At 34.0% G+C, this 13,587-nt stretch overlaps 1 protein-coding gene across 1 annotated transcript in view; it reads right to left on the reverse strand.

Moving 5' to 3' along the window:
- Nucleotides 1-8,961, reverse strand: part of COL1A2 (collagen type I alpha 2 chain) — a 47,272-nt gene extending 38,311 nt beyond the window's left edge. The window contains exons 1-5 of the mRNA XM_083378569.1: nt 8,823-8,961; nt 5,145-5,228; nt 4,603-4,659; nt 933-977; nt 26-79 (exon numbers count right to left, since the gene is read on the reverse strand). Of these exons, the coding sequence (XP_083234695.1) occupies nt 26-79; nt 933-977; nt 4,603-4,620 (117 nt within the window). The 5' untranslated portion in view covers nt 4,621-4,659; nt 5,145-5,228; nt 8,823-8,961. The remainder of the gene's footprint in view (nt 1-25; nt 80-932; nt 978-4,602; nt 4,660-5,144; nt 5,229-8,822) is intronic.
- Nucleotides 8,962-13,587: the final 4,626 nt, after the last annotated feature.

Below are 13,587 nucleotides of genomic sequence, written 5' to 3' on the forward strand. Positions count from 1 at the left end.
TATAGTAAAACATTGTTTTACTTACGGCTTGTCCAGGTTCACCCGGTTCACCTGGAGGTCCTTGGAAGCCAGGAGAACCCTAGAATAGAAAGAAGGCACGTTATTCAATTTTTGTGAGAAAAAGCAAAGTACACATTCTTCTATAATAAAGGTGCCTGGAGAATAGTTTGAACCGACTCAACCAGTAAACGCAGGGCTCAATGACACAATGATAAATTTGGAAAACCTCTAATGGCCAAGCTGTGACCATGCAGAGTTATTGGAATCAGATTATTATTATTATTCATTAAATTTATATGCTGCCCATCTCACGATTCGAGGCAATTCTTAAGTGGCTGAGATTGTTCCCCCCTTTCCAGTAGAAGAAATATGTGACCAAGAAACACCGATAATAGAGGAGAATTCTACTAATCTGTTTTGGCAGAAGGAACATTCCAAATTATTCCTATAATTTAATTGAAATGCCAAGCATGTCATGAGGAGGACTGTGACTAGGTCTCACATTGTATTAAGTCATGATTTGTTTTAATCACATTTTGTGATTCATACTGGTGCTAAGCATAAAAACTAGTGGCTAAGTTTATACTGTGATAAATTATACTATGGCTGAGTAAATAGTATAAAGCCATCTACTGCATACTTTATCTTTCTTAGCAGATATATTAAAGCTTAAATGGGAAAATGGGCTAAATAGAAGAATCAAAGAAGGGAGGATATGGTTTTTTTTTTACCATGGCAGAACATTTAGAAAAATTCAAAGTCATGTTATATTTGATCACCAATTGAGGATTATAATATGGAACTCGCCAATGTGGAACACTATGGTCTTACTGCAGGTAACAGAGTCATTCATATCGGCAACTCATGCTTTTGGACAGTTATAGCTTATGAAACTCCTTTCCTATCAATGGGAATGATCAGCATATACTTACCGGGGCTCCATTGGCTCCAGGTGGGCCTCTAGGTCCCATTAATCCCTGAAAAACGGTATTTTAAAAGATCAAATTCATATCAAAATAAGAGACTGGATAATCTGTCATGAAATATACAGTAATATTTTGTCTAAATAAATAGTACTTTTGGCATTAAAAATAACAATGAAGGCGATGTCTGAGGATTATTGAATTTGAGATCCAACATAACTGAAGACTATGTTTATTGGAGTTTTTTAAAAAAGCTAATCTTGACTTATTGTTTCCACATAACAGACCATTAATACAGTATTGATGAAAATATGTTTAATCCCTACATTGGTCTGAATCTAGTCTGAATTTAAGCAGTACACTATTTTTGATTGGATGAGAGTTAATATTTACATTTTAGCCTGGCTTTGTCTAAAAGAAAATAAATCCTCACGGTATTTTTTCATGATCCTCTGTTGTTGCTGCTGCTGTTGCAGCTAACCTTTCTGCTTTCGAAGAAAAAAATATTTTTTAATGGGACGCATAGTTTTTGATTTCAGAAATTGTATACTTTGAGCTGGATTAGATAAGTGTGGATCCCAGTGGATCTCACTGTGCTAGAAGTGCAAATCAACAGCAAAAGTATTCTGATGTCAAATAGTTCTTGTCAAGCATGGTATGAGCTTGTCAAACATTAGAAAAAGCCTATAGAAAAATGTAACAGCACTCCCAGGGGGTGTCTTGTAATTTCACACATATAATTCAGTAGACTGACAAAAATATACTTTTATTGACAAAAAAATCAATAAAATTCCTCATTTTTCTTTTCTGGCTGTTCTGCATCCTCTAAGACTTTTAGGTGTATGAACAAAAAAGACAGAACGGCCTCCTAATTAGACTGTAAATTGAAAATCTTACTGCTTGGAGCACCTTCTGATTTTCATCATTGGGGTTTGACAAAATTAAGGATACGCCATAATAGGAGAGGGCTTTTCAACCAGAGTAACAGATGCTGCAGACAGATCAAAATTTCTTCCTTCTCTAATGCCCCATGAACTTTTTGAATCTTTTCCGAAGAATTGGAATTAGAAAATAAGTTTCTACTGCATAAATAAAACCTGTTCCGCTTATATAATAACGGGTGCAGCCATTCCTTCCTCATTCTGCCCTTTTACTTTAGGACAGTAACCACTTTCATTTATCATATACAGTATATGAGGAAGGCTTTCTGAATAAAGTTTCTCTGATCCAGAAATCTCGGTTATACTTCCCGACAACTACAATGTGGCTTAAATCTGAACATTAGCTAAAAGAGTAACATTCTCAATCCAGCTTCCCTTTCTTTCTCCTTCTTTCTTGATTTTTTCCAAAATGTCTCTGTGACATTGAAGTGGATTCTCCTAAACAACGTGATGCCAGGAAAGAAAGAAAAAAGCCACACAGAAATCTCACACTGAGATGAGATAACATAAGTTTTCCATGTTGTCCTTGCCATGACAATTTCAAGTGTTTCCAGTTCCCTAAAGATGCTAATTTTAGTGGTCACAGGTAACTCAAAGGGAGAGAGCATGGATATTTTTTTTTAAAATTTTGTGAAATTCCCTAATTTTGCACATCTGTAAAAGGGAAGCCTAAGTAAATTGATGCTAATATTCCCCTCTCCCTTCTCCCCCAGGGAGTCATACTGCTTGTTATGCTTCTTGTTTTATAAATGAAGCTGATATTACATTACACTTGTGACAATATTTATTTATTCGAGGGTTTTTATCCTGTCTTTATTACTTTTTAATAAATAACTCAAGGTGTTGAAGACATCTAATACTCATTCCTCGTTCTATTTTCTCCACAACAACAACCCTGTGAGGAGTGGGTCTGGGAGAAAGTGGCTGGCCCAAAGTTCCCTGGCTGGCTTTCTAGCATCAGACAAAACTTATAGTGTCCTGGTGTCTAGCCTGGTGCTTAATTGCTAGACAAAATTGGCTTTACATATACTGGAATAGGTAATAAAATATTCTACAGAGTTAAATATATCATCTCTATTTTCAATGAGATCCAAGACCAGAGGTCACAACTACTGATACATTTTATTATATATGGAATATATAGCTCAGTCCTGTGCAATAGATGGAACAAGAGTTGTGGGGTTCTTGGTGCTCTCTGAGCTTGGTTGTCCATTGATTATGTTACCTAGTTTGGCAATAAAACATCTGCATGAAAACAACTAAGTTCAGAGAACACCAAGGACCCTACAGTTCAATGCTGAGCTACAAATATTCTCTTCTGTTGGAAGAATATTTTAATGCAATATGCAATAGATTTCTTCTGATAATCTCATTCCAAAATATGTAGACAAAGGTAGTGGGTGAGGTTTATAAACCAATAATGCAGATTTCCCTATCTTTTTCTTTTTAAATGAGTTGAGACTTTATGTGGGGTTTTTGAGTGTCCTGTTTCATATGAAGGCCACTTGATTGGGGAACTGTTTGTCTAAAAACTGTGTCTGTGTTTGCAATTCCACATTATGATCAATATAGGTATTATAGAATTACAGAACATGACTATGCAAAAGTGATATTACCAATGAATGTATGCCACATCATATATTTTGATGAAGTAACTTGGCTGGCTAATTTGAGAAGGTAAATTTGATGTCCCAGTTAATTAGGACATTTCCTTAATTTGATGAACCAATTCATTAGGGCATCTCTCTAAACACACATATATGGAAGGAAACCAAATATTTGTAAATAAACTGCCAAGTATGAAGAAAATTGGAGACAACTGGTATCCATAAGATCATAGCTCAAAAGCTTACTGCAAGCATCTGCAACCACATGGAGAGAAGTTATGGTATTTATCATAAGCCAATCACTATATATGTCTTCCTGGTCAAATAAGTACAGATAGCATTAAGTTTAGGGTGTGATTCTAAGCCAAGACAACAACTTATTCTGAACTGCATATTTTGAAGTAATGCTGGCTTCCTGGTTGTGGGTCCTTTGGTATAATACCTTTCCGAATCTGGAAGAAGCAAAATGTACATTGAAAATTCACTTAGGCTGATTCTAGATTGATATTCTTTGCAAACTGGAAACAAACTATCCAATTCTGTTGAATTCTGAAGTTGTTCCCGCCTTCTAATGCTTTTGGGATCTTCTGTCTAGGATGATGCTGTATCTTTCAAGCAAGTATTACTTTTCTGAGATTATTAAGGAGTGCTGTTTTCTCACAACTTCATGTGTTTGTATTATGTAAGAAGACAAATGTAGTATTAGAAATTGGTATCAAAACCACTTCAATATTTTTAATGCTTATGAAGGGGTACAAAGAACATCTATCTCTTGTAAAATTCATTGAATCACAGCTATCAGAAGCATTACATGCACGGTTTCACAGTATTTCTTAGGTAGATTTCTGTAAATTCAGCTATTGAATACTGCAGTTATATACATTTCTAATAGTTCTGTAATAATTATCTTTTGCAGAGGACAGTTTTTACTGGTGTACCACTGCTAAGCACAGTTTGGGTTCTAATGGTATTTGAAAAGTCAAAATGGCTCCATAGTTCACTAATTTATGTTGGGTTACATCGAATTGCTAAAATGCAATGCTGGGAAGCCTTATTGCTGATTTCACTTTGCCTTGTTGGAGGTGCCTGCGGGTACAATTTGGATGTGTATGAAATGAAACATTTGCTTACCATAGGTCCAGGGCCCATATCAGCTGATTTGGATATGTCATATTGAGCAGCAAAGTTCTGTAAATGAGTAATAACAGATATCAACATAACTAAGAGGAGCTATTTTGGGAATACTGAATTGGCATATTTGTACCACAAGACATTTATACTTATTTTAATATATATTAAATGTAATTACATGGGAAAAGGTATGACAACTCCATCCTATTAAATGGTATTAAGAGTCTGATTATTACTGTATCATAATAAATATTTAATTTTTACTTTCTGGGATTTTGAAACATCAACTTATCAAATGACTCTAAAATGGGTAAAGTGAATGAAGAACGAAGAATGAAAATGGAGAACAGTATATTAAATGTTTCTAAGTTACACAAAGCACATATTTTAGTTCATCTGAGATACATTTGAAAAGTTACCTTTAAATGTATACTTCATGCTTTAAAATGATAAGGTCTTTTGTGACTTTTTGGGTATTATATAAATATTTATCCTTAGACCCTAAATGCATAATCAGTAAAATAAAAAGTTGGAAGCCTTACTACACCAAGACCAGGAAGCCCAGGGGGCCCTGGAGGACCTTGTGGACCATTTTCACCATCTATGCCTGGTGGGCCTGCTGGACCCTAGGGGGAAAAATATAATAATCAGTAACAAAGCAAAAATGAAACAACTAGGGGAGATTTCATAGACTTCATGCTATATTCTCAGCACAAAAAGTCTTTCCCTTAGCTTCATAATTTTTGTAAGTTACAAATATCCAAACTTCATGTTACATTATATTTCAAGGAAACTGGAGGTTTAGGGATGCAATCCCAGACGTGACTGTTTAGCAGTAACTCATACTGAGATCAATGGTATTGCCTGCCAAAGAAATGAGTGTAACTGTTTGACTGAATCCCTAGAGGCTTTAATACATGGACAATTTTATATGAATATTTGATATGACTTAAAACTACAGATGGGAGTCTCAAACTTCAGGATGGCTTATGGCAGGGCATAATAAAAAGAAATATTCCTATTATCGTTTGACATCAATCTTTTATAAACATTTGCTTTACACTTTACACTTCCCACAATTCCCAGGCAACATGACAAAAGGCAAACATTCTAGGAATTTGAATTATGTAATTTGAGCTCATTTGATGGCTACTACTTTAGAAACTGGAATAATTATGAAGATAAATCCTGAACATCTTGTGATAAATATTCCAATAACTATCACAGTGTAATTATATGAGTCAGCCCTATCTGTTCTTCTGATCCTGTAATGTATGTGCACTCATTCCTAAGTGTCACTTAAAAGGAAGATAATTTGCCTCTTAGACATTTAAGCATTTGGCTTGCTCCCACAAAATCACAGATATTTCATCTACAACGGCAGGAGTGATAGTATAGGTGGTCCCTGACTTATGACCACAACTGAGCCCAAAATTTCTATTGCTAATGAGATGGCTGTTAAGTGAATTTTGCCCCATTTTACAATCTTGATTCTCACAGTTGTTAAGAGAATCACTGCAATTATTAAGTTAGTAACACAGTTCTTAAGTGAATCTGGCTTTCCCATTGACTTTGCTTGTCAGAAGGTCCCAAAAGGTGATCACATAACCCTGGGACACTGCAACTATCATGAGTCAGTTGCCAACCATCTGAATTTTGGTCATGTGACCATGGGATGCTACTAGTGGTCATCCTCAGACTTGTTAGTTTAACAAAAACCTATTAAAATATTTAATAAAATATTGAATTGTCTTTCATGATTTTAAGCTTGTCTGTTTGACACAATAAATGGAGATTATCTTAACATTGAAAATTTGGCTAATTAATAATTACAGCATTGTTTCACTAATAAATGTATATATTAATATGGAGCTTAAAAATATACTATAGAACTTAATAGACTTTTGCATACCTATGAACAATGCCCAACTTTTATTCCAAATGGAGAGTCTTGATGTATACAAAAAGTCTTTTAAACTAACCATGACCTAAGACAGGTAGAACTTAACAAATATCATTGTATTGTCTGATAGACTGAAAATGACTTCCAACATAATACTATGGTGTTTTCAGATCCTTAATAATTTAGCTTTACAGAATCTGCACTGCATGAGATGGAGCTGAATTGAAAGACCTTCCATCAGACTGTTAGTAAAAAAACTCTGATGGAATGTTAAGCTAAGACATTTCCATAGCACATTATTTTCACTAAATCTATTCTGATTTAGTACATGCATGTTCTAACTTAAAAAAAAGTTTGGTAACACCTACTCTTAAACTTGGAGGGAGTGCAATTGTTTGGTAGATTGTATAGCATTTTCTGAATACAAATATTATTAGCTTACACAAATTAAATGCCAAACAGCAGTGCCTATTTCATTGTTAGCTAATTAAAATTATGAAGTGACTCTAGACTAATAGCTAGAATTCTGTGCTAATTAGGAATTATGGGAGCTGCATTCTTAATACATATGAAAAGTACTGGATTGATGATGGTTGGTCTAAAAAGCCACACTGGGACATATTACCTTCTTATTTCATATCATAGTCATATTTAACATTGCATATAGCAAATAATACTCCTGTATGATATTGGATATATATATCAATATCATATGCACAACACACACACGCACACACACACACACACACACACAGAGTTATAGGTTAAAATATGTGTGATTTAATCTGTAACAAAGAGCTACTCTCTTAATTTGTTACTTTACAATATGATGTCGTATCTGTATCTCAATTATTAGCCAAGTTTATTAGGAATAAAACTATTTTACTGGCTGGAGGCTATGGGAGTAAAAACCATCATAAGGTATCGTGTGTGTGTGTGTGTGTGTGTGTGTGTGTGTGTGTGAGTATTTGTCATAAGAAGTATATCAAGGAAATGACCTACAATTTAGTTTGGGGAAGCAAAATTAGATTGTAGATTTATAGGTAAAGGTAAAAGTAAAGGATCCCCCACACATGCGTGCTAGTCGTTTCCAATTCTAGGGGCCGGTGCTCATCTCCGTTTCAAAGCCGAAGAGCCAGCGCTTGTTTGAGGACGTCTCCGTGGTCATGTGGCCGGCATGACTGGACGCCAAAGACGCACGGAACGCTGTAGATTTATAGTGTCTACAAATTACTATGGTATCTATATTTATGATTCCACAGCTACATTAAAACCATAGAAACTCAAGGAAAAAAGGCAACTGCTTTAAGCTGAAGTAGTTGCTAACAGTTAATAATATTAGAATAGTATTGTTGACAGTGACTGGCAGAAGCTGCTGTCAAAAGTTTTATATATGACTTTTTTCTGTCATAATTGGGATGCCACTAATGAACTCAGGATCATGTCAGTCTTCTGTATATAAGGACTAAGGAATTTTATGAGTGTACGCTAGAGAAAAGTGAGCCTTTTGTCACTGTAACATGTGAATTCTGTAGCAATAGTTTTAGAATTTTTTATATGGAAAATGTATCCGATTCTTTTGAATTTTTGTTCACTTGGACACCCATGAACCTCCATTAATTAATTAAATTATAACAAGCAAAAACTTTCCCAATACATAAAAATAATCTGCAGGTGCAGTTTTGGTGAAGACTCTTTGAAAAATCCTGGATATTGATATAGGATTTGTGAATAATAAAGCTGTGTCACTGACTTCAAACTATAAAATTAAGATGTCCGCTGTCCCAATTTTGACATAAAATTGTACATTCCCCTCAGATCTTATGTGCTCCCCTAAATTATACCTGCTTTCCCAAATAAATTCATTCCATTCCACACAGAGCTATATTCAAGTGACTTATATAAGAAAGCATACAGTCATACAAATACATCCGAGTAACAAGGGTTAATGGGAAGGGCTTAGTTGCAGCACATAAAAGACAGGTGGCCAAGATGGGTGTTTTTAGATAGACCAAGACCCTTATTTTAGTGCCATTAAAAATCCTCAGTGAAGGGGACTGAAGCCTCATTTAGATAGCATCGATCCAATTCTGTGATTTCAAACTGCCAAGATATTTAAACTGCATGTGTGTATATCTCTGTACACATATATACATACATGATTAAGACTCAGTTTTGGAAAGCTGTGAATCAGACACCATATTAATACTGACATTCTAGGGGTTGGTTGCATTCCACTGGGCAGATGGTTATGCTTTTTCCTATTTGAATCAAAATGATTCAGATATTATACAGCCAAAGAAAAACAATCTTTTACCGTTTCTCCTTGTGGCCCTTTATCTCCTCTTGGAACCTGAAAAAAACCATAAAGAATCTTAATTGGAAATGAACCTTCAAATAATTATTTCATAAAGCTACTCTATTAATATAGATAGTCTCTATCAAGAGAAGACTTAATTCAAGAATCAGGTTAACAAACTAATAGATGACATAAACTTTTGTAAAAAAAATGTGTGGAGATGTATAATATATTTGAGCAAAACTCTATTTTTTTACTAGGAGGTGCCAATCAGACATCTACTATTCATTTATTATATATTTAGTCAAGGCAGTTGAATATATTCCTTAGAAATATTATTAAATCATGAAATTAAATTGTTATTTGAAATGATTGATAATATCATTAGAAGAAAATTTAAGCATATATTTTGGAAGCCTTTTTCTTCTAATGGTATTAATAATCATTTCAAATACCAATTTAAGTAGAGTCCACTAATTGTTGGACTCTAATACATCAGAAAACCCATTCTTCATGCTGAAGCATAGTTTTAATGAAGAGTGTTACTAACAATTATTTGACAGAAATCATACAAGACTAAATATGAATCTTGGTAGTATCCTAATGGAATAACAGAGTTGGAAGGGACCTTGGAGGTCAACTAGTCCAACCCCCTGCATGAGCAGGAGACCTATACCATTTCAGACAAGTGGCTGTCTAGTCTCTTCTTGAAAGCCTCCAGTGACGGGGCACCCACAACTTCTGAAAGCAAGCCATTTTTAACTATACCCGTTCAGAAGTTAAAATATTTACTTCCAAATTCTGGTTCTGTGTTTGGGTTGACTTTAAATTGCATTCAGTGTAATTTTGTACTTTAAAAAGGCTTATTTGTACCAATAAGCATCAGTTGTCCTTTAATCTAATCTATAATACTTATATAAGAAGTTTCTAAAATTGCTTAGCCTCCATATGTCCGTTGCCTAGAAAGAAATAAAAATGAATTTAAGGAAAGTATTAAATTAGCAATGTTGCATTCTAGATGCTAGCGTTAATCTTTATTATATACAAAGAAGCCTAAACAATTTCAAATTTGGAAAGACAAAAAAATCAAGTTAGTGTCACAAAAGTTAGGTATTATTAAAAAGCATACCTGAATTTATTCATGCTTCACAATCCTAAATGAAAAGCTAGCAAGGAAGATTAGCAATTACTATGCATGCAATGTGACTCTTCTCTTAATCTTGCATTCACATATGAAGGTATTTTTTTTTATTACAAGGACAGCCCACTAGGAAATTAGGGATGGGTATATTTGGAGCAATACCCATGAAACCTAGTAATTAGCTTACCCATGCACATTTTGAAAACAGTAGTTAGTAAATGGCCATGCCCCCCACCGAAAAAAGGCCACCTGATATTTCTATGTAATACTCTCTTGTATTTTAAAATAATTATACTGACCTCATTTACATCTGGAAAAAAATAACAAGAAGAAACAGATAATTAGTATTAACTTGCAAATAGTTTTGCATTTGAAGTGCTGCATTTTACACTGTGACATGCTTGACTGTAGGAAATACAAACATGTCTTTTTTTTCTTTAGAAAAAACTTATTTAGCATTGATTTTTGCAGCATATTGTTGACAAAGAATTTTGATTCAATTGATATGTTCAGTAAAATGTATTATAACATGAAAAATTATGTTTGAAATTCCATAGGTAGAAACTTGTAAACCTAGATGTGTCCTGAATTTTCTTATACTATGAAACCTGGACATATATAAACCCTATTACTCAAAAAAAATATCTCTACAGTGTTTGAGGTTCAGGATGCACCCAAATTTATGGAAAACCTTCTAAATATCTGCACCAATATTTTTGATCACTCAGAATTTGATTACATAAACTTTTATTCCTGGGTGCTAGAATTATTTTGATAAAGAAAATTGGTTAGGTAATATTGTATGCAAAATAATTCAAACTTAAGATTTTTATCTTTATTTGTGTAACATTGAGCTAATTTTGTTAAACATGGAAAATTCCTTCTCTGCTTAATGTATTATTTCACATCCTTTCAGATATGAGAACAAATTGAAGATGATTGAAGTTTTGGGAATTGAGATTTAGCAAATAATTCACAAATTATTTTTTTTAAATACTCTTTTTAAAATTGGGAAATAATTTCACACCACATTTTCCAGGCACATGAAGGCCAGGATTCCCAAAGCCAATTTTTTTCTAACTTTTGTCCAAATTACCTTTCCAAATGTAGATTGTGATGTGGCATCAACAAGATGCCAGTTGTTTCAAAAACAAACTTTGCACAAGACTTCTAAGTAGATCCCATATTGTTGAAACTTCATTGTCATCTAATGTATTTGAAATGTCTACATTCTGGTTTTGTTCCTTTGTTTCGGAATTCTTTTTATAATTGAATAGCCAAATCTATCAGCTTAGCACTAAAATTGGAACCACAAGAAACTACTTTTGATATATACATTGTTAATAATTTATTTGTCACACATTTGTCTCTGGCTACTGGGTGAGATAGCTAAACCTGAAAAAAATGAGACGTTTCTGTGACAGAGGTCCCATGGGGTCTTGCAATGCTATGTATCAAACCTGTATCAACACATATGTATTGATGCATCACGAACCCAACATGTTAGGTTATTCAAAGTAATTCGGCTACCTAGTTTCAAAAAAATGCTCAGGAATCTTCCTTAATCAGAAATATGCTGAATTACATTCAATGGGCCTTTCTTAGCAGGTCATACACTGAAGTAAGCCCACTAAGTTCAGTAGTATGTAATTTCAGGAAAATGCTTGTAAAATTACATTCTAAGTGTATTTAGGATAACAGCCTAATTCTATACTTCAAATAACTTCTTGAAAGAAAAACCTATCATTCTCCTCCTTCCTCAAATGTGTAATTGTTATTATTCTAAAATTTAATAGTGATGCTGGCACATTACTACAGTATTATGCTTAAAGTTGATGACTGATTTGAATCAGATCATTACTTCATAGCGGAGGTAACTAATTTAGCAAATTCTTATTATCTCAAGTATATATATAATTACTTCGGTGAAAGGATAAATTATAATTATGGTTTAGGTCTGGTGTCTGAATAAAGTTACATATTGTTTTTGAAAAGCTGATGCTCGGAAGCGAAACCTGAAGCGAAGGAGAACTAAATGGTAGAAAGAAATTCTAATTGGTTGGAAAAAGTCATTTTTTCTCCTTGCCACTAGAGGACGTCCTATAGACCTAATACCTAATACAGTAAAACTGAAGCAAACTGATAATGTTGCTTCAGTTTTACAGTATTAGGTTTTGGGTCTATAGGACGTCCTCTAGTGGCAAGGAGAAAAAATGACTTTGCAATTTTAAAAAAGAAAAAAAGTACTGCTGAATTCAATCCTGAATAATTATTCAACATTATAGAATCTCTTACTGCCAATTGATTTCACCAGATCTAATTGTCTTCTTGAAAACATGGCGGTCTGCTCTTCCAAAACGACCTAAAGCTGAGCTTCACTCTTGGGTCTGCTTGCATACAAATTTCTTGGCAATAGTATGGAAGTAGTTTGTCATTTCTTCTCCAAGTTATTTTGTTCACTATTTTTCTAGTCTTGCTTATAGTGCAGGAATTCTCAGATAACTCTTAAGAGTCTGAAATTAAGGAAGGCCAACTATGTGAAGCGAGCTAGGATTTGCATTATTCAAAGTGGAAAGTATTTTCCCCCCCCCAAAAAAATTGGGGAATGGATGTGCTAGTGAACAATAGGAACATCACATTTATGCATGGATATAAAGGCATACCTAAACTGACTGCTCTGGCAAGTTTTGAATTATGCAGAATGTTTAGGTGTAATTCCAATGTTTGCCTACAGTTCTAGGAATGAGGTCCATAGAAGATGGAAGTTATACTTTGTTAAAATTTTGTTTAGACATGGCATCCACAAATTTAAATCCATGCTAGCTTAGTTGGGGACCTCAGCAAATTCATTTTAATTTTACTGTATGAAGATAAAGAAGATATTGACTTGATGAAATTAATCTAGAATTGCTAGTATCAAATTTTGTCTTTCCATAATTTACTAAAAAACAGACACTGCTTATTAAGATTATTTTCTAGAATATTATTTATAAAACCATTTTAAATCTTATGGTAAAATCAATCTGAGATTAATAACATGTAATAACTAGAATATTCATCCACCATATAAATTTGGTTCCCGATCAGGAAACACTTTTATTTGGTGGTTCTTTATTAAAAGAATTTTTCAAGAAAAAATATGATGTTCCTTGTTTAGGAACATTACTTCCCACAAAATTTTCTTATTAAAAACTGTAAATCTTTACAAACTCAGGGATGCTTATAGTCTAACCTGCTCTGCCCCCTGTTTTCCCCTAGAGGGAGCTCTTAAAGCATCTTCAGCAACTTCAGCAAAGATTATGTACAACGCCCAGAAGGCGAACTGTTATCACCTCTTGTTTTCTAAATTCCTTACATGGCATGTCGAAGATGAACAATAACGTTAACATTTCTCTAAAGATACTTTAGGAGTTCTTATTTCTCCAAATTAATCTAAATGCAAGTCGTTTCTTTTTATTCCTACTTCGGATTTGGATTCTGATTTAAGTTCCAACTCTCTTTCCTAAACCAGAAGAGGAGCGAGGAGGGAGGAGGCAGTCTCCTTGGCGTTTGGCCAGGATCTCTTGATCTAAGCCAAGAAAAGCAGGAGGAAAAATTCAGTAAGTTTTAAATCAATCTAAACTGTTCGTTGCGTCCGACCGA

The sequence above is a fragment of the Vipera ursinii genome (genome assembly GCF_947247035.1).
Source record: "Vipera ursinii genome assembly, chromosome: Z".
Taxonomy (NCBI): Eukaryota; Metazoa; Chordata; class Lepidosauria; order Squamata; family Viperidae; genus Vipera; species Vipera ursinii.